Source organism: Agelaius tricolor, unplaced genomic scaffold (assembly GCF_023055355.1).
Source record: "Agelaius tricolor isolate 1412-34295 unplaced genomic scaffold, bAgeTri1.0.p SCAF_8, whole genome shotgun sequence".
Classification (NCBI taxonomy): Eukaryota; Metazoa; Chordata; class Aves; order Passeriformes; family Icteridae; genus Agelaius; species Agelaius tricolor.
Window position 1 is genome coordinate 12465955 of NW_027269268.1, and position 20540 is coordinate 12486494.

General features: G+C 52.4%; 1 protein-coding gene across 1 annotated transcript; it reads left to right on the forward strand.

Moving 5' to 3' along the window:
• The first annotated feature begins 4370 nt into the window (after window positions 1-4370).
• ATOH1 (atonal bHLH transcription factor 1) lies at window positions 4371-5231 on the forward strand. Its single transcript, XM_071432694.1, has one exon. The coding sequence runs from the start codon at window positions 4371-4373 to the stop codon at window positions 5229-5231; it is 861 nt and encodes a 286-aa protein (XP_071288795.1).
• The last annotated feature ends 15309 nt before the right edge of the window (window positions 5232-20540 follow it).

Sequence of the window (20540 nt, forward strand, 5' to 3'; positions counted from 1 at the left end):
ACTACATCGTGGTTCAAACTGTCCCACAACTCAGAAGTGCCTCAGCTGAGCAAGACTTTGGTGGGACTGAAGGCATTTAGCAATTTTAGTGGAACCTCCTTCCCAAGCTGAGTGCAAAACAAAAAAGGGTTTAAAACAAAATGATCAAAGGAAAATTAATATGAGTGATGCTTCCTTGACTATGAAGGTTTTTATTTTTAAAATATAAGCATAAATTAACATCTCAGTAACAGCTATATAGATTTAAATAAACAGGCAGAATGTAGATACAGATTCCATAGATAAGATTTCCAACTGTATCGCCAGGCTGAATTCATTATGCCTGACAATGGCCCCAGGAGGTAGGCAAGTATTGTTATACCAATGCTTTGCATTTCTCTTGGAGGCAGTGGAGGTACTTGCACTAGAATTAACTGTACACAACTGCAAGTGTCCACAGGGTTAGCCCCAGACATTTATGGAGCCAAATGTCACCAAGAAATGGGAGTTAGTTTTACAAACCCTCCAAGAGCTGAAGCACATGGCATTGGGTAAGTGTAATGATTTGCCCAGGAAAATTGCTCTGTAAAAATGAGGGCACATCTGCTTTGGCAGCAGCATGGTCCTGGTTGTCCTGAGTGGAAAGGGGCAGGGTTCAGAAGTGTGATTTCCCCAGTACCTGGGCTCTTGCAGTCATCACTTCTAATGTGCATTTAAAACACATTTGACAGTAAAGCATTAGACACTGGTCATAGGAGGAGCCTAAGAAACATTTGCTGCTGGACCCTTTTCTGCTTTAAGCAATATTGCTCTGAATAAAGTAAGTATGAACACTTTATTTGGGGGAGTATTCTGATGATGCAGTCCATGAGACTGAAAATAATTCAGCTGTACGTTGTCTTTTTGTGTTTGTAGTAGCTCCTAGACATGGTTTGCCATCTCAGGGAGCAGGCCAGCCACTGGGAAGGCAGAAATTCCCCTTCCCTGCTGCTGCAGGAGGCCTGGGCTGGTTGTAGCTGAGATTCAGTGAGGATTACCTGAACTCAGTGAGCAAGACTCACACCTTGGTCTCTATCCACTTGTGGGTTTTACTGCCTAAAGACCAGGAGCAGTACAAAGAGGGCTGTGTGTCCCCCCCAATATACTTTTCAAAAGGAAAGAAGGAAATGGGAGAACATGTGGGGAAAGGGAAGAGAAAGAATAAAATACTTTCTGACCAGTGGTGATGCCTGCAGAGAAGCTGGCTGATCTTGAAATGGCATTGAATCAGCAATTAGACTGTTGAGTACAAACTGAGGACTGACCCGTGTGCTTTGTGTGCTTTCAGAATGTCTCTGGCTGTAATGATAGAGGAGGCTTTTTGCAAGTCTGCTGTCCCCCCTTTTGTAACCCACTTTTCTGTAACACTAGTCCGTTCCTGACCCCGAGATGCTGCCTGGGCTCTTAACCAGGCTGGGGGTAGGGGGGAGAGGAAAGGAGGGCTGGGGGGAAAATATGCATAAAGATACTGGGGTAAGTTCAGTTTGTTTTCCTCTGAAAGCTTTGACACTTGCTTAGAGCAGATTCATTTTCAAGGCTTCCTACATTCCTGCTATTGTACAGTAAGTGTTTCAGACCGGTGTGCCTGTGTTTCCGACTCCCGTGAAGTCCCCTTTGCAGCAGGGCGTGCCTTGAACCGCTTCAAAAGAACCAACTTCTACAAAAGAAAAAAAGAAACTCAAGTAGGCTTGAACATACAAAGAGAGGGAGAAAGGAAAGTGAAAAGGGCCGGGCAGTGTTGAATACAAAATGAGTTCAGCCAGCCCCAGGAGTTCTTCATCACTTACATTTATCTTATTCTGGGAGAGCAGAGCTAAACCCAGTGCTGACATAAACCACCCTTCGCCTTTGACTTTGACTCTGAGAGTGTGCACACACAGCAGATACAGGCATACAGAGACCACTGGATTTCAATGAAACATTTTTCCCCCTCTGAGCAGTGGTGTTGGTGGGGAAAATGGCTTTTTGTGTGTGTCCTTTCAAAGGCAAACTGTGGAGTGAGTCTCAGATGCCTCCAGTTTCAAAGCGTGCATGCGCTCACAAAACACGCACTTGAAAAATAAGCAGCTGTTACTGTTTCCCAGCCAGGAACTTTTCCCATCCCAGCAGCATGCTGAGGTGTTCCGCGGATGTCCCCAGTGCTCCATACGGTCACTGAGGCACTGCTGAGGGAAGTCCCCAGCACCTGACAGCAGTCCTGGTGTATCCAGAGGCCAGGGTCCTTCCAGGGCATCAGCCCCCTTGCATCCACACAAGAGGCTAATGGGAGGCTGCTTCCCTCTGTGCCCAGAGGCCAGTGGATGGGTTTGTGGCATGGAGGATTGGGCTTGCTGTCAAGGAGGCCCAACACAGCCCACCAGCCTGGAGGGAGATGTTTAAAACTTTAACACTGCACCAGACTGGCTCTCTCCCCATGCTGGGTGCTTGCTGGGCTTTTGGAAACGGCTGTCAGTGGCTACTGCTCAGCGAAGCTCCTACTCGTTTCCAAGGTTTGGCCCGCGGTCCTTGCATGGAACAGCTCACAGCCACGGCACCCAGTGCCCAAACAGGGAACACACGGATTAACCCTGGGGAGGAGAGCGCAGCAGGGCTGCTGGCAAAGCACACCTGTGCCACGGGCACCCAGGGAGGGAGCACGTAGTGCCTGCGGGCTGAAAGAGAAGCCAGGGGATGGGAATTTAGCCAGCAAACAGCACCGTGCAGCACAGTGCTGAGGGCTTTTGCTCCTCTTAACGATAGAAGCATTTATTGAAAGGGGGGAGAGTTAGACAATAGGAGAGAATAAAAGTTTTTACTAGATACAGATAAATGGTCTGACAACTTTATGGATACTATACAGAAACAAGGTATTCACTTCTGCTCCTTACCATCCTTCTTACCGAGTAAACATTTCCATTTTGGTCAGAAACTGACAACTTGTTTTGGGGGGATACAACAGCTTTTGTCTTTGAAGCATAATAGCTAGGGAAAAAAAAAAAAAAAAGAAAGAAAGAATAGAGAAGGTTTGCCTCCGTTTTTTTAAAAGAAAGCATACTATCAGCTTTGCGCTTTCTCAGTACCATCCAGTTGTTTGTGGAAGGTGGGCCCCAGGCGCCTGCCATGCGCCAAGTGTGCCCAGCCAGCTTCCTAAACTAGCGAGGCTGCTCATTGCATGTCACTGCTGCTCGGCTTTGAGCTGCTGGGCTCCCTCGCTCCCTCCTTGGCTTGCGAGTTATTCACTTTTGAAGAAACATATCTACCTCATACTGTGCCCATCACTTTGTTCTCCACACGCCTATTCACACGGGCAAACCTCCACTTCTCCTCTCCAGGCAGGCGGCGGTGGCGGGAGGGGAGGCAGCGCGGAAGGGAAGTTAAGATGCGTGCACGGAGCTATTTCCCTCTCCACCACCTTTGGCCAGCTATTGTTGGCCCAACAAAAGGACTCGCTCGCGGGGGATCGGGACCCTGCCATAACGTGGCAGCTCCGGGGGCAATGTGCTGTCCCGGCGGCAAACGCTACCGCTTCTCACCTACCGGGTCCCGCGTGGGCTTCCCGCGTGTCCCCGGGATTGCCGCTCTAAAACCGAGGACATTCCCTCGGCGGCTTCGCGGCCGAACCTCCGCACGGCAGCGCCGTGCTCCCTGCACCGCCGTCCGCACCGTCCCGGCTGGGCAGCGCTCCGCACCGACAGCTCGGGCAGGGTCGCTGCGGCCGCAGCGAGAGCTGGGCGGACCGACGGCTACTCCCGTCAGGCGTGGGGAGGCCAAGGCGGGCATTTACCGGGGCCTCCGAGGTTTGGCTATAAGGAAAAGGATGTTTCCCCAGGCGGGCGCGACGGAGCGTCCTCGGAGAATGCAGCGGCGGGGAGAGCCCGGTGCGGCCGGGTGTGGGTTCCCTCTGTGGGCGGACGCGCCGTCGGGGCGCTCCCGGCCTCCGCACCCCGTTCCGCCCCGCCGCGCGCGGGGAGGCCGCCCGGCGCGCGCCGGCCCGGGGCGGGGCGGGGCGGGACAGCGCGTGCCGCCGGCCCGGGCTCACCCCCCCAACCCCCCCAACCCCCCCCCCGCTCCCGTCCGCCGCCGCCGGCCGCGGGCTCCGCTCCCCCCGCGCGCCATTGGCTCCCCGCACGCGCCGGCCCCGCGCGCGCGCGCGCCATTGGCCGCGCCGACACGCGACCGGCGCGAGTGGAGGGCGTGCGGCGGGAGGGGTGGGGCGCGAGGGAGAGGAGGGGAGGGGGAGCGGGGGCGGGGGGGACCCCGGCGCGTGCCGCTCCTTAAAGGGGGGCGCGAGCCCGGCCGACACCGGAGCCGTCGGGGCGCCACGCGCGAGGCGGGGGCTGCGCGCGGCCCGATGGGCGCGCGGCGCTAGAGCCATGAGCCTGCCCTGGGCAGAGCGCGCCCGCGAGCCGCCCTCAGAGCCGCCGCCGCCCGGCCCGGAGCACGGCGGCTGCGGCGGCTTCGCGCCCGGCTCCTGGCTCGGCGTCTGCTGCGCCGCCCGCCTGCCCGCCGCCGCCTCGCCGCGCTACCTGCTGCCCGCTGAGGACGACGAGGCGGCGGACGGCGGCGCGGCGCGGGGCGGCGGGAGCAGCCCCGGCGGGGCGCGGGGCGGCGGGCGGCCGCGGGGCGGCGGCGGCGGCCCCGGGCTGCGGGCGCAGGTGAGCGGCGTGCAGAAGCAGCGGCGGCTGGCGGCCAACGCGCGGGAGCGGCGGCGGATGCACGGGCTGAACCACGCCTTCGACCAGCTGCGCAATGTCATCCCCTCCTTCAACAACGACAAGAAGCTCTCCAAGTACGAGACGCTGCAGATGGCGCAGATCTACATCAGCGCCCTGGCCGAGCTGCTGCACGGCCCCGCCGCCCCTTCCGACGGCTCCGGCAAGGCCGAGCACCGCGGGGCCCCTTTCGAGCCGCCCTGCGCCGCCGCCGGGGCCGGAGCTCCGTCGGGGCCGCCGGCGCCGCCGCCGGGGCCTCCCAGAGCGTCGCCGCCCGGGCACGGCCGGACTCGCTTCCCCCCGCCGCCGGCCGCGGGGGGCTACTCGGTGCAGCTCGACCCGCTGCACTTCTCCTTTGCGGAGGGCGCCCTGATGGGACAGAGAGCCCCTTCCCCCGCCCTCCTCCTGCCGCAGCCCGGGCAGCCGCCGCAGGAGAGGAGCAAGACGTCGCCCCGGTCCCACAGGAGCGACGGGGAGTTCTCGCCCCGCTCCCACTACAGCGATTCGGATGAGGCCAGCTAAGGCAGGGGCGTCGTCCCCAGCACCCCCGCAAGGCCGCCCCTCGAAGCACAGACTCCGCCGTGGGGTGAGCAGCCGGACGCGGTGCCGCCACGGACGGCATCGGCTCCCCTCGGTCGCTTTGAAATTCGCCCCCTCGTCTCCCACCCCCGGCAGCCCCTGGTTTGTCCAGGGGGGATGGCTGTTAGCGAGTGACTGTACCCGCCCTGTCTGTCAGGGTCGGTTGGTTTGTTTTAATTTTTAGTTTACACTTCGAAAGTTTCTTTCGCCTAGAAGTCGTTGCCGTTCCCTCCTGCCAACACGCCACCTCGCAGCCTTAGCCTGGCTCGCCCCGTCGGCGAGCAGGTGATGCGCAGGGAGAAAGCCTGGCCCCGCTGCCGGGGGTGCCGCCGGCGCCATCCATCCCCACCCAGCCGTGAACCCGCCCTGACACCCCCGTCTTCCAGGACGCCCATCCTGCCGTGGGTCGCATTGCTGTGGAAACACGCACACAAACACAAACACACAAAAGTCAATGGCGCACCGTCTTAACCTGTAAATAGCAGAGAAAAATTGGATTTTCCTTAGAGCACCATGTCGGCGTCTTTTGGGGGGAAACTTGGCGCAAGCACTTTATCAGCGGCTGGAGATGCAGTTTCAAGAGGAAAGCTACTAACTGCCAATTGGAGACCAATGTTTAATTAAGCCACTTAATCCTAACGCTATCTTAAAACGAAAACGGTTTTGTCGTGTCAAACTTTTATGTCAGTTTTATTTTCCTTTTGTGGTAATAGGAAACGTATTTATTATGCAGTGTTTGCATTTATTTCTGCTTCTCTCTTTTTTTAAAAAAAAATTCTTTTCTACGACGAAAATCGTTTATTTTGATTTTAGCAACGCCAGCTGCCATTGTTTTATGTATTTTAATTTTGAAATTTTTTTGACATCAAATAAACGTGAAAAAAAAAAAAAACAACAAAACAACCAAAACAAAATAAGCCTCGAATCGTGATCGGGTTCAACTTTCCCTTGGCCCTCCCTGAGCCGGGGTGGTGTCAAACTCCGCGGCGGGGGTGAGAGGTACAGAGCCGGGGACAATGCTCCCACCGGGGTGCCCCGGCTGCCTGCAGAGGGACGGGCGAACCCTGGGGAATGCGCCCGGCGTGGAGCAGCGCTCCCTCCGCTCCCTGCGCCGCGGGACCCCGTCCCGTTCCCGTCCCGCAGTTCCCAGCGGAACCGGGTAATTGCCACAAGTGCAGGGTAAGGAGCTTGTCGCTGTTCTGTAGCGCCTGTCCCCGCACCGCCGCTCAGGTCACATCATTCCCTTCTTCCCCACTCCTCTTCTCGGGGACAGGAGCGGATCTTCCCACGGAGCCTCCTCGGTATAAGCCAAGCGGAAAGGGCTGGGAGCGGGCGGAAAAGCCGGCGGGGTTTCGGGGACACGCGAGCAGCGCGGCGGGTCGCCGGGGATCAGGATGTGGCCCCTGGGCTCGGCTCAAACCCGGACGGAGTGGGAGATTGGCTGACGCCTAGCCCAGCCTGCCCGTGACACCAGAGCCGGGGCCAAAGCGGAGCCGTGCCGGTGCGGGGTCCCGCTGGCTTCAGCAGGTGACGCTGGCAGGGGCTGTCGGAGGGGTGATCAGTTATCCAGGCGCGGCCGGGGCAGCGGCCCCGCGGGACACAAGCCCGTGAGGGTGTCGCTTTCCCTGCAGAAACAGGGCACCTGCCCCCCCGGTAACCCCGCGCTGTCGCCCTGCCCTGCTCGCCGCCAGTACCTGCCGAAGCGGGCTGCGGTCCCGCAGGGTGGAAAGTTTATCGGGAGGGTCATTTGCCTTCCTAATAAAATGCCTGCTTTGTCGGGGTAGGTCAGCTTTGGTTACCGGCACTGATTTCTGTGCTGTGGGAGACGGTCTTGCATCTTGGGGGGCACCCGAGGGGTCCCATCACGGGAGTGATGCGGCGGAGCAAAAACCCACCAACTTTGGGGGCGTTGTTTGGTTTATTTGGTTTAATTTGGGGATGTGCTCGGCGCGGGGGAAGCGGCGGCCGCCGCGGTGGCTGAGGGGCAGCAGCCGCGGAGGGGTCCCGGCGCTGCCGGCCGTGGGTGGAAGCGGTGCGGGCAGCCTCTCTCCGCCCCGCTGTCCCGGGCTCTGCCTCTGCGGCTGCGAACACTCGAGGAGGTGGAAAAGAGCGCACCAAAATCTTCCCCGCTCCCTCGGTCGGGTCCCTTCCCCCGACAGACGAGCGCACCGCATGGCGCGGCTGGTGCTCGCAGCCGCAGCGCAGCAGCACTCGCCGTCTGAGGGGCTTTTTCTTCTTCTTTTTTTTTTTTTTTTTTTTTTTTAGCTCTTCTTTGAAAGAGATACCCAGCCGCATTCCCATTTTAAGGTTCAGCTATAGAGTTTGCATAACAACCGCTTGGCAGCCCCCCTCTCTCGCACTCCGTTAACAAGCTGTAACGTATAGCTGCAGGTTGCTATAATCTCATTAATATTTTGGAAACTTGAATATTGAGTATTTCAAACCGCTCATTCCCCATATGCCAGGCCACTCCCGCTATGCTGGCTGGTTCCTTTCTCTCCATTATTAGCAATTAGCTCCTACCTTCCAAAGTCAGATCCAAGTATCCAAGATACTAGCAAAGGAATCAACTATGTGTTGCAAGCTAAGCATGCTTAATATCTCCCAAACAAACAAAGAGACAACATTTCTTTAAGTAATGAAGATGGATAAATCGCTTTATTGAGCCTGCGACAGTGTTTGTTTTGTATAGACTACCGCAAAGTTTTTTAACAAGAGCGGAGACGCGCACCAGCCCCTGGAAGCAGTCTCGCCCGGGTTGCTTCGTGGGGTTTTATCATCCTAAACGGGCTTTTATTTGAAAAGGGCGAGTCAGAAGCGCACTATCCGAGCGTTAAATTTTGGCTGAACGCTGACTGTCCTCCGGGGTGTGCGAAACGAGAGCGGGGGCTGGGGGGGCTCGGGGAGGCAGCCGCCTTTGTGCGAGGCGCACGGCGGCTCCGCTGGCTTTGGAGCGCGGATCAAAGCCGGACGAAGCGCGGCCGCGAACTCCGGTGCGGGGCTCAGCCCGGCCGCCCCGGCGCGGGGATTTAGGGGCACGGAGCGGGGCGAGGCGCGGCGGCCGAGGCGCATCTCTGCCCTGCAGCTCTCCGGCTGGTGTTTGCTCAACCTCTGGCCTCGGGGAGGGAGGAGGAAGGGAAGGGGGAGAAAGGGTTAAACCCAGCGAGGGGAGACCAGAAAAGCGCAGGGACCACGGCGGGGGGAGTGGGGGGTTAGAAGGGGAGTTGGCCGTGGGGCCAGTGTTTCTTAATTAGAGCGGGGCGGACAATGCTTTGGGGCGGACAATGGGGGGGACAGGGGGGCTGGAGGGCGGAGGGGGGGTCTGGCCTCGCTCCCGGCCGCGGTGCGCCGTGTCTGGAGCGGAGCACGCGTTGTCAGCTGGTGAGCGCAGCGGCCTTTCAGGCGGCTCCCCAGGGAGCTGCGCGCCCGCGGTGAGCTCCATCGTCACCCCCTCCCCTCCATCATCATCATCATCGGCCTCCTCCTCCTCGGCGGCCCCCCACCCCAGCCGAGCACAACAGCCAGCATTCAAGCCCCCTTCCCTCCCTCCCCTCGCACAACAGCAGCGCAGTGGCAGCCACGCCACCTCCCAGCAACCAGCAGCACGCGAGGGCACCGCCGGGGCACCTGAAAGAGTCAAAGCCAAAGAAAGGGAGACAAAGGAGGAGAAAAAGATACGCAGGAACGGCCCAGCGTGTCTGCTCCGACAGCACGGAGGGGCAGGCGCCCGCAGAGGGATGGGCGAGCCCACGCGGGGCCCGGCAGGCCCGGGCGCGCACACGCGTGGCCGCACGCACACACGTGCACTCGCTCGCAGGGGTCCGGGCCGCTGCAGCACTGATGGACACGCAGAAATCCCCCGCTCCCGGCAGCTTTGCCTCCCACACCCCCGTCCCCGCGAGGGGCATCCCCCGGCTTGTGTCTGTCTGTCTGTGCGCCCGACTCCCGCGGCCCCAGCTCTGACACTGCCACCCACGGGCACCGGGGCCGGGACGCGGCAGGAGCCGACCTTGTGTCCGGTCACCCACCGTCGCATGTGCCCGTGGCGTGCCTGTCCGGGAGGGAAAACTGAGGGGAAAGTGGCCAGGGATCGGGTGGTGCGTGGGTGAGGCGGGGACCCTGCCGGCCCCGCGTGGGGAGCACCCTCTCCGCGGGCAAGCCAGGCTGGAGCAGCGAGGAGCTGCCGGGGAACAAGGGGTCAAATTTTCCGCCCCTAGCCAAGTCATTGCAACGCGGAAGGGGCTTTGCTCGGGGCTGTGTGTCCGCCGGGATGGGGCGCACGGCCGGCTGCCCTCCTGGAGCTGGGTTGTGGCCTCGGAAAGCCACATGGTGCCCTGCCGCCAGCCCATGTTAACTTCAGGCGGACTTTTCCTGAGGAGCCCCCGGGAGTGGATGGATGGGAGCGCGGCTCCGCGGGCTGCGCGGCACCTGTGCGATGGGTGCGCTGCCACTGCCGCTGCTGGCCATCTCCAGGCTGCCCAGAGCGGGGCAGACAGAAAGGCCTCCTCTGAAGCGCTATCGAATGGCTCGGGATGCCTTCGGGAGCCCAGCCAAGGAGTGTCAAAGGCGGTTTGAGCGGTGAAGCATTTAAACGCTTCAGTGGGTGACTTTCTGGCGTGCGCTTTTCTCCCTCCCTGCTTAGGCCCGGGAGGAGGGAACAGGCCTTTCTACTGAGCTCCTCCGGGGCTGGATGCGACACCCCCAGCCCCCCAGCCCGGTGCCGCAGCCGGGATGCGACACCTCCAGCCCCCCAGCCCGGTGCTCTTCCCCGCAGGGCAGAGGGAAGAGCTCAGGTCTTCTGCCGCTTCCCGCAGCTTTTCGCTCCCGGCTCGGTTTAACCGAGGCTGTTCGGGGTGGGGAGGTGCCGGCCCGTCGCTCCCGCTGCAGCACGGAGTGCAGCTGGGACATGGGATGGGAGATTGTGCAGCGCGGGGATGGGCTCTCAGTGGGGCTGAGAGGGAAGGCGAGATTTAGGGGTGGGAAAACAAATCCCTTCCGTTTCTGAAGAGATTCCTTTCTGTATTTAATCCCGGTTTTTCCTCCGGTCTTTTGGGTTTTTTGTTTTTTTTTTTTTTTTTTTTAGTTTGTTTGGGGTTTGGCTTTTTTTTGTTTTGCTTTGTTTTGTTTTCCTTGTTGTTGTTTTTGTTGGATTTGGGTTTTTATTTTTCTTACCCTTCTTCCCTTGCTCTCCCCACTCTGATCTCATCTTTCTTCCCCGGTGTCTTGCGGCGGCCATCCCTTTTCCCCCGCTCAGCACCGAGGCGCGCTGCCGCCGCCGGGGTGTCCCAGAGAGCGGCGGGCGGCGGCGCGCACCCGCCGTGGGCGAGCGGGGCTGCAGCACTTTTGTGGGGCGGCTAATCAATGGCACATCAGCGAGACAGCGCATCAGCCCATCTGCTTGATATATATTCAGAAGGGCTCCAGCCCTTTTGAAGTCTAATTTCTTCCCCGGGAGAACGCGCCGGATAATTTACCATCATTTCCCAGGCAGGGCGGGCAGCGGGTTAACCCTTTCCCTAAGCGCTGCCGCCGCGGGTTTTCCTCCCGAGCGAGCAGTTTTGAATGCCTCAGCGCCTCGCCACAAACTTGTAAAAGTGCCTCTTTAATGGTACGTGACTCGCTGAAACAGGACACCCGGCCCACCGGCGCGGTAAACCTCTCTCCGCCTTGTCAGATTGGTGTTTAAAAGACCTGTTCGGAGCAAGCAAATCCCTCGGCCCTACCGGGTCAGCTCGTATCATTTCAGCTCCAACCACTCACTGATATTTTTGTGTTTCGACATCCTTATTCTTGGGGTTTCTGTTTGTTCCCATCCGATGTTCAGAAACGCAGTTTTATCCAGAGGCAGGAGCCGAGATGGGGAGCGAGCAGCGCGTCGCGTACGGGCTGTGGTGCGACACTGCGCTGCAGAACCCTCTGCCTCAGAGGGTGGCGGAGCCCGGCAGAGCCGGGGGGAAGGGACGGGCCCCACGTCGCCCCCCGGGCTGCGGGACCCCGGCACGCGTGGGGGACGCGCGGGCAGCGCGGGACTGGGACTGTCACCGCTGCTGGGGCGGGACACGCCGGGAGGCGGCCCGTCCCTCTACCCCGTCCGGGAACGGTGAGCCCGGAGAGGATGCCGAGCCCGCACCCAGCACCCCGGCACATCTGGGTGCCAGCGGAGCTTTCCGAGCTCCGTCCCCGGCTAGAGGAAAGCGTTTGACTCTGCAAGTTTCTGAGCTTTTATTTGTTCTCTCTGCTCCCTTCCTCCCAGGGCAAGGGCTCTGCCAGGACGGGAGATGCCGGGACCGCCGAGGTGCCCTGACTGAACTCTGGTTCAGGGGACAGGTTGAATAAGGCCGAGGCCGTTGGGTGGCATCACCTGCTTCCCATAAACTCCAAAAGCAAACCCCGGGCACCGGCCGGAGCCGCCGCAGAGCCCTCAGTCCCCACCTGCACCTCGCTTATCTACAGTCAACATTTTTATCCTGCCACAGAAAGGTTCCTGCTCGCTCCCGGCTCCGGGGCGGCATCCGCGACCAGCAGCTACACCCTGGCCCCCGCCGCTCCCCCGGCACTCGGCGGACACTGGCCCCCCCTTCCCCACGAACTGGGGCCGCCCCCGCTTCTCCTGGGAGCAGTGCGAGGAGATCAGTCTTTTTATTTATTTATTCATCTATTAAATTCACCAGCAGTGAAAGAGCAATGCATGACAATGTTTCCTGCAACATCTCTTCTTTAAAGTATACTTCAAAATGGAGGAGGGTGGTGCATTTATTTATTGGGTTTTTTTTTTTTGACACAGAAAAGATTGCTCTTCTGCCTAAATATTTTGTAGCTGGAGAGGCTGGGAGAAGCCTTGCTGTTGGTTTCCACTGGAGCAAGAGTGGGCTGTGCACAGGGTCAGAGCAGAGAGGGGAGGCAGGGATCCCTGTCAGAGTGGGCAGTGGGCTCCTCCATACTCCATTTCGGAAAGCAATGGAAAGGGGGCTAAGCACTTCCATACAACTTGTCTGCTTTGGATTTCAGGTGCTGTGGGCAAAAGTATCGCTAGGAGAATCCCAGGATTCTACTTCACTGCCCTACAAGCCATAGAATACTATGAAGCACCCTTTTCCATTGCCAACAGAGTCTATGGCTCAACCTTCTTTGTTGCTACCGGATTCCACGGCCTGCATGTAATTTGCTTTGTAGTAGCCACAGATGACATTATTTTATTTTTCTCATTCCAGTACCAATGCTGAACTTAGGGCCAATGTCACATGAAGGTCCCCCCAAATGCTGACTGTCAACAAGCTGTGATGATCTGTGGTGGGACTGTACAACCAGAAGACCCTACACAAATGGTACAGCTGAGAGCTTGGCTAGGGCTCACATAGGGACTACTCATAGTTCTCAGTACCTGATCCCCTCGGACCTAGGGGGAATTATCCTTTCCACGTGGAAGGATGCAAGGCCCAGACTCATTAAATGGCTTGCTAAGGACAGCAGGAGCCCAGGGCCAAAGGTAGGGTATGAGTGCAGGATGTGTGCCATGGCCTTCTCACACAACACACTTTATTCCAGCTGCTTCAAACGTATTTCCAATTGCAAGACTTGCTCAAATCAAAGAACGTTCAGCCAGGGGCTGGCTTTACACCTCCAGACATGTTTCACCACAGTTTTTGATGGGGTCATCCTTTCCCAACGCCCCAGGAAGCAGGATGCAGAGCAGCTTGTGCTGCCCCAGCTGTAGCCAGTTATCTAGAGAGGGTCAAGAGGGAGGGAGAGGTGAAATTTTCTGATATAGGATAAAGCTGAGCATATTTTGGGAGGTACGGTGATTGGATGCAGGCTTCTGCAAGTAGTTCTCTTGATTGTTCCCTCATTAAGTTTGAGTCTGCCTAATTTGCTCCTGCTGGAGCTTCCCCACTGGTCTGGGTGAGAACGTGGCTCTGAGGTAGTGTTCCAGGGTATGTGAGGCTCCAAGGCACAGTCTGATGTGCAGTACTCTACCGGCCTCAGTCACCTCTCAGGTAGGAAAAATATCTCTTATTTTTTTCTGGTATTAGCAGTGCTGCAATGTTTGTAGTGGAGATATGATGAATATAGCCTGAATTGCATTGTTATGTTTCGTTACTTACCAGAATGTTTTGCAAGAGTACTCTTGCAGCCAATTTTTGTGTGGTTCATCTCTTGTTGTGGAAAGATTACTGGATTAAATCAATTATACTGCTATTACTTGGCTATTAAAACATTCAATTAACCCTTTTTCCTGCTCTACGCTTTGGTTGCTGCTTCTTTGCATTGCAAAATATCCTGAAAGCTTTTTTTTTAAAAAAGGCTTGAAGAGTAGAAGGCTAGTTCTGTGAGAATGGCAGCTGGGAAAGAAGGGCTCTGAATTGCTGTTGGATTCCTTGCACTTTCCTGTTGGGAAAGAGAGTGAAAGTTTGGAAGTACTGCTGGTTGTAATTTTGGGCTTAGAAAGTAATGGGGTTACTTTACTTGGATGCTGCTGTTGCCTGTGATTGCTGACCCCATCCCTGATATTTCTATATTTGGTTTCCCTTTTGTTTTTCTAAATAAGTGAGAAGTGTAAATAGGAGAACATCTTCCAACAGAAAGCAGTGGGTCTAAACTTACCTTAGAGATGCTCTGGTCATAATTTCAAGTATTCTTAAACTAGGAAGAAGAATAAAATTATTCCCCAAAATAGAAATAAGAGAAATGAAAGATGAGTATTTAAAGCCAGTTTTTTGGTTCTCAAAAGTTTCTGAGTATTCAGAGGTTTTCAGCTGTTTCTGTGGCAGTTGGGTGCTTAGCAGATAGGGAGAACTTGGACTCTTACTGGAATACTCAAGTGTTTTCTGTGGGTGCATTTGGCAGTTGTACTTATTATCCTTGCACACCTTGCCAGTATTTGTGGAGCTGATGTAGGGAACTGACCTGCAGGTTCCTGAAATAGATTGGAGGTGCAGGATCAGGGCCTCCACAGAGGGTCAGCAGGCCAAACTGAATTAGGCTCTGCAAAGTCTGCAGGAAATGTTGGGAACAAATAGCTTGGTGTCCTCTTTTGGCAGACTCTTAATTTGTTTATTCACATAAAAACCCATCAGATTATCAAAAAAAAGCCTTCCCCTCCCCCTTCATTAATTGATCTATTTTGATGGATCTTCTTGATTTTCAATGCCTCAAATCTGAGAAATGTAAAAAACATGACATTTCAAGGTGTTAACTCTACCTTTGCAGCTTTTTGAAAAATTTTTGGAAATGCAGTGTCAGAAGATTTCAGCTTTTCTATTGCCTAATAAAGAATAAATTCTAATTTATTATTTTCTTTCACTTCTATCAAACAAAATCAAACCACTGCTTGCCAGCCTCCCCTGTTTGTCCTGATATCCAGTTTGTAGATATTAAACCTGCTGTGTTTGCTGCCATCACATAAAACTCATACACTGTGAATGGCTCACAAGGCATTTTCATTAGGAGACTCTGCAACTGTTGGAGGACTGGGCCATCTCAGCCTTTGGAAATCTGGATTTCATGGGGCAGAAAGTTCCCTGCTGGTTTTATTTTTTTTTTTTCTCATGTAAATTTCATATTTTATAATTATGCCTAGAGAAAAAAAGGAAGCCAGCAAAATCGGTGCATTCAAGCAGTTTCTGTGATTCTACTACAATACCAACATCAATATATTTAATCAGATAAAAATCAATTAACGTAACAGAAAATATAGTGTTAGAAGTTTACCTAATTTATGCTATTTTCATCTAACTACTCCCTTTGACAATTCTTGCATTACACTTTTTGTTTTCCCCTTCATGCATTTTGAGGTTTGAAAACAAATGGCTGAATTATTCCATGAGATCTAATATTCTCATTGGAAGAGAATATCTTCAAGTTCTCATCAAATGTTGCTGGAAATGACTGCAGGCCTCTGATTTTTTAAAAGGGATAGTAATTTTTTTTTTTTTTAAATTATGCAATGGGTGAAGGTTTTTGAGTGGCAGTTTAATGTTAACCTTTTAGAACACAGTACTGGAGAGGAGTGTGGCAGATTTCCATCAGCATAAACCTCTGCATTCAGGAAGGTCTCACCTCTTTGAAGAAAAGCATTCCCATCTTCAGCACTGTGGTATGAAGTGAAATGTGATCTAAGTTGGACGATGGAAACAGTTTGACCAAAAGAATAGACCATAGGAAAGCTGACCAGAGGTTTCCCAAATGGAAAAGATGAGAGAAACAACAAAGCCAGGAGATAGTTAATTACCATATTGTGTGTATATTTGGGGCTATATTCATGCACAGAACTGGACAGGTTGCTTGGGAGAAACAGCTTCCCTCTTTGTCTTTGGAAAAACCAGGAAATCTGATGAGACATCAAAAGAAATGTGAGAGGATTGCTTAAATCTGCCTGTGCTGGCCATTGCACCCATTGCATGGGTATGGAGTAAGTGGTGAAGAGGAGATGTGCTAACAGCAAATGTCATGGCCTGCTTTGCAGAGGCTGCCCCTCTGAATGCACACAGGCCCTCTTTGCAGGAGTTCCTCCTGTCTGCTCTGGTAATAGCTGGCAAACCATGGAATCACAGGGGGGCTTGGGTGGGGAAACACTTTAAAGATCATCTAGCTCCAGCTCCCCTCACACAGGCAGGGACACCAATGCTTGCTTTGTGGGCAGATGAAAATGCTTGTTTTCACGTTGTCCCTTTGTGCTCAGCACTGGTGAGGCCACTCCTCGAGTGCTGTGTTCAGTTCTGGGCCCCTAACTGCAAGAAGAACATTGAGGTGCTGGAGCATGTCCAGAGAATGGTCTGGAGAGTAAATCTGTGCCTATTGCCAGCAGCTGCTGTTCTAGCTTGCAGAATAGTATTTTTAGGGTTTTTGAAACTGAGAACACAGCTCTTGTGGGATGCTTTTGTGATGCCACAGATTTTAGTGATGAAGCCTGTCTTTTAATACACGTGCAATGGACTCTGTCAACTTGCATTGATGTGGACAAGTATTTGTGCATGTGAAATCAAGTAAATAATTATTAAAAAGGTACATCCAAAGCTGAAATTTACCCTCCTCACCCTTATTTTCCATTACTTTAGGTAGCTTTTCAGCAGCTGTGGCCATGCATGAATAGTTTGCTGGTTATTACTCCAGAAGCAATGGCACATCTGTCACCCAGCCCAAAATGTATTTTTGTGCAACCAAACCTCCATACATACTTTGGCCTTAGGAAATAGTGTACCTTGAGTAATATGTTACATTCCAGAGCATGGATATGCTTCTTCAAAGAGCACAGGTATTTTGAAGCCCTCTCAATACTCAGCCAGAGCTGAGCACTTGGAGGACCACAAAATTGGTGGATATTCAATATTCAATTCAATACTGTCACCAAGATTTAGAATACTATTTTTAATTTTTCATACAAAGTTTAGTGTTTCTATAAACTCTCATTTAGCCACAATATAATATTGAACCAGTTGTATTTTCAGGGCATTTTATAAGCATTACAAGCTCTACACTATGCTGAAGAAAGGGAGTAGCATTACCAAAAGTTCTGATAGCATCAACAGTGTATTCAACAGATATTCAAACACCATTCATTCAACCAGAAGAATTCACATCATTGAGATGTGAATTAATAGTTAGGGAGATTGTCAGAAAATATTTAAAATGTTATTGAAACTCTACTTAAGATTAACAGACATGATCATATCTCATATCTAGCAAAATACCTTCAGAATTTTTTACTCTATGAAGGATGTAAACAGTGTCATGAAATAACATCCTCAGCAATGCACTTGGTGTCAAGTGGGTACACTAAGCACAGGTTTATGACAACTGAATATAACAGTTTTTTATTTTGAAATTTAATTCCTTTTTTTACTGAGTTGGGCTTTTAGATCAAACGAGGGAGTTGGGATATTTTCTATTAGCTCTGTCTTGTTTCTGGGATTATTCTTTCCTCTCAAGCACTTAACATGGAGTCACAGCCTTCTCCCTGTATGTACTGCAGTGTGTCCAAATTCAGATTTCCCTGCATGACATTATCCAGGAAAAATAGGTGTTAGTGATAACCGTCCTTCAGGGGTAATGTGCTACAAAATCCAGAACAGGCAATTCCTGTGCTGAGAATACTGTATACCTGAAAGGAAAGTCCATCAGGGTTTTTATTTCCATCAGGGTTTATGTTTTAATTGCTTCTGCAGGAAGCCATTTGTCTAAACCAAAACGTATTTTGCCACAAAGCTTTTGTGTTGCACGTAGAAGGACACTGCTATGTTTTAAAGAAATAGCCTTTGAAGTTGCCTATGAGCTGCTGCCTTGATTAATTTGGAATTTTAGGTTTATGCACCCGGCCATAAACTCTTTTATGAACTTTTTATTGCAACTGAACTGCACGGGCTGGCGCTGGGAGGCAGGTGTTCCGAAGGATGCCCTGGATCAACACAAGGCAGCCCAGCCCAAGGCAGACAGTGCCATAAAGCCGTGTGCGAGCCGCTCCCGCAGCCCCAGCGCGGAGCAGGCGATGGTGCCCCGGGGCCGGGAGCGCCGCGGCGGCTGCGGGCGGGGCGGGCCGGGCTCTGTCCATGGTACCTGCGGCTCCCAGCTCTGCCCGAGGCCCTCGGGGGCTTGGAGTCTCCTTTTCCTCCTTTTTCCTCCCCCCCGTCTCCTTTTCCTCCTTTTTCCTCCCCCCCGTCTCCTTTTCCTCCTTTTTCCTCCCCCCCGTCTCCTTTTCCTCCTTTTTCCTCCCCCCCGTCTCCTTTTCCTCCTTTTTCCTCCCCCCCGTCTCCTTTTCCTCCTTTTTCCTCCCCCCCGTCTCCTTTTCCTCCTTTTTCATATTATTTTTGTAGTTTTTTTCCTTTTTCCGCTCTCCTCCTCTTCCCCTCTCCTTAGTTTAGTCCTTTCCTGCCAATACAGACTATTAAAAAAAACCCAAAAAAGCAAAACCAGCCCCATCAAACAGTGCAAACCTTTCCACCCCTGTTTAATGCAGCATGTGTTTTTAATATATGATCCATATCTAAAAACCTTCAGTGGTACATGAAGCATAGAACCCAACTTGTTACACAGGTGGCACAGTAATGATTTCTTCTGGGGTCTACAGATTTTTGTTATGGCATAAGTGAAAACAGACAATATTGTTCCGGTCTGTATTTCAGTTTATGAGGTTTAATATGACAAAGAGATATTTTTAAAAATGCTCAGAAGGAAATTTCAGTAGTTCTTGCAAAAGCTGTGCTGAGAATCAATCTAAAGTCATACAGCCAATCTAAAGTCATTCTCCAATCATTAAGTTTGGAGAAGACCTTTAAGGTCACCAAGTCCAGCTGTCAACCCAACAGCACCACCATGTTCACCACTAAAATATGCTCTCAAGTGTTATATCCACATATTTTTTCAACATTTCCAGGGGTGGTGACTCTGCCACTTCCTTGTGCAGTCTATACTTTACAGCTCTTTCTGTATTTTTTTTCCTTAATATCTAAACCTCCCCTGATGTAACTTGAGGTCATTTCCCCGCATCACTTATTGTTGACCCCAGTCTCACTGCAACCTCCTTTCTGCAGAGAGAAATAAGGTCTCCCCTCTCTCTCCTTTTCTCCAGGCTGACCATCCCCAGCTCCCTCCTATGACTTAACTCAGGTCCTGCTGTTCTCTGGACACCCTCCAGCATCTCAAATTCTTTCTTGTGGTGAAAGGCCCAGAACTGACATGGACCAGCAGCTCTCTGCTGTCAGCTAACATCACTTAGGGGACGTTGGCAGGTGTCACATGTTGGGGCACTGATGTCCCCAGTGTCTCCCTCTCTGGCTCTGGTACTTCAGTGTAGCCCGTTGCACTGGCAGGTGTAAGCTGTGGCACTATAGGCAAGGCCTTTGCTCTCTTCCTTCTTTCCTTAAAAGGCTTTTATTCCTGTCAGTATAAATAAAGGGTGCATTTGGCTGGTGCAAAGTAACTTTCTTTTTTTCTTTTTTTCCAGAATATCACCCACAATTTTTGCCAAAATCTGCTCCTTCTTTAAAGCTCTCAACATTAGACATCTTCGTCTTTTAAAAACTTATTTATTAGCTTAGTCTATCACAAGGAAGCAATCTCTCTCTGGAGCTCACAATCTCTGGTCCTTCTCTGTGTTTACACAGCCCAGTTAGATTTATACTGGCAGGACCCTCTCCCTGAGTTGCCTCTGTGTAGGGAGAATCCCAGTACTAAGTGAATGGCAGGGAAAGATCCATTTCCTTCTGAGCTGGCTCTACCCCCAGGACGTACATCTGTCCTCTGCTGCAGCAGGGCCTCCGTCTCAGAGAGACAAGAAGCAAACAAGGTGAAAATCTTCACAGGCCAGGTGTACTTTCTGTTGGGAAAAGAAAAAAAGTGGGACAGAAACATGGAGGCTTATCACTGGTGGAAATAGACAAACCCAGTTCCTGCATCCTTATAATCCATTTAAATTTGCAATTATAGTCCAAAGCAGATGGATTTTATGCTGATACAATTACTTTGTTTTGCATGAGTTTAGTTTTGATATAATAGTAGAAAGAAATACTCGTAGTGTGAAAAAAATCCCAACCAGCAACACCAAAACAAACAAAAGGCCCAGCAAAAACCCCCAAAAAACCCCACAAGTATGGCATTTGAAAGCAGGTGTTTCATTTCTATGAAAGAAAAAATGGTAGAAGTGTGAGTCTTGAATCACTGTGAAACAAGAATATTTCATGCTTCTAAGAACTGTAGTTCAAATTTTCTTCTCTTGCGTCAAACCAGTACAGGAATTGGAAGCTGTGGGAGAGTCCTTGTTTATCCTTCCTGCTTTGCTCAGGCATGGCTCAAAACGGAATCTGAGTGTATTTTTTTCATTGTTTGTATTATGATAAGATCCTCAGTGAGCAGGTGAGTGCTGGAACGACGAGGTTGTAACTCTTTATTACTGTAAGTCATCTTTATGCTCATAAATAAACCTTTAGAATTGGATGGGATTGCTCAACTGTGCTAGAGTGCACAGGATGTGCCCATAAACCAAACTAAAACAGGCCATGTAATGCAATTCAAACAAAGATCCCATGCATGAAGCAAAATCCCTTGTTGTTGATGTTATAAAACAGTACTAAAAGAATCTTAGCATGTTCTGTGTTGGCACTTGATGTTTTGCTGTATAATTCCAGCTTTGGTTGTTTCAAATGGACATCATTAGGGCCTGGAGAGCCCTTCTAACACAAACACAGCTGGAGGCCTGGGGGTGTCTCATTTAGGAGTCTGTGATCACTCAGATAAGGGTGGTAAGCCCTGGCTTTGAATGTC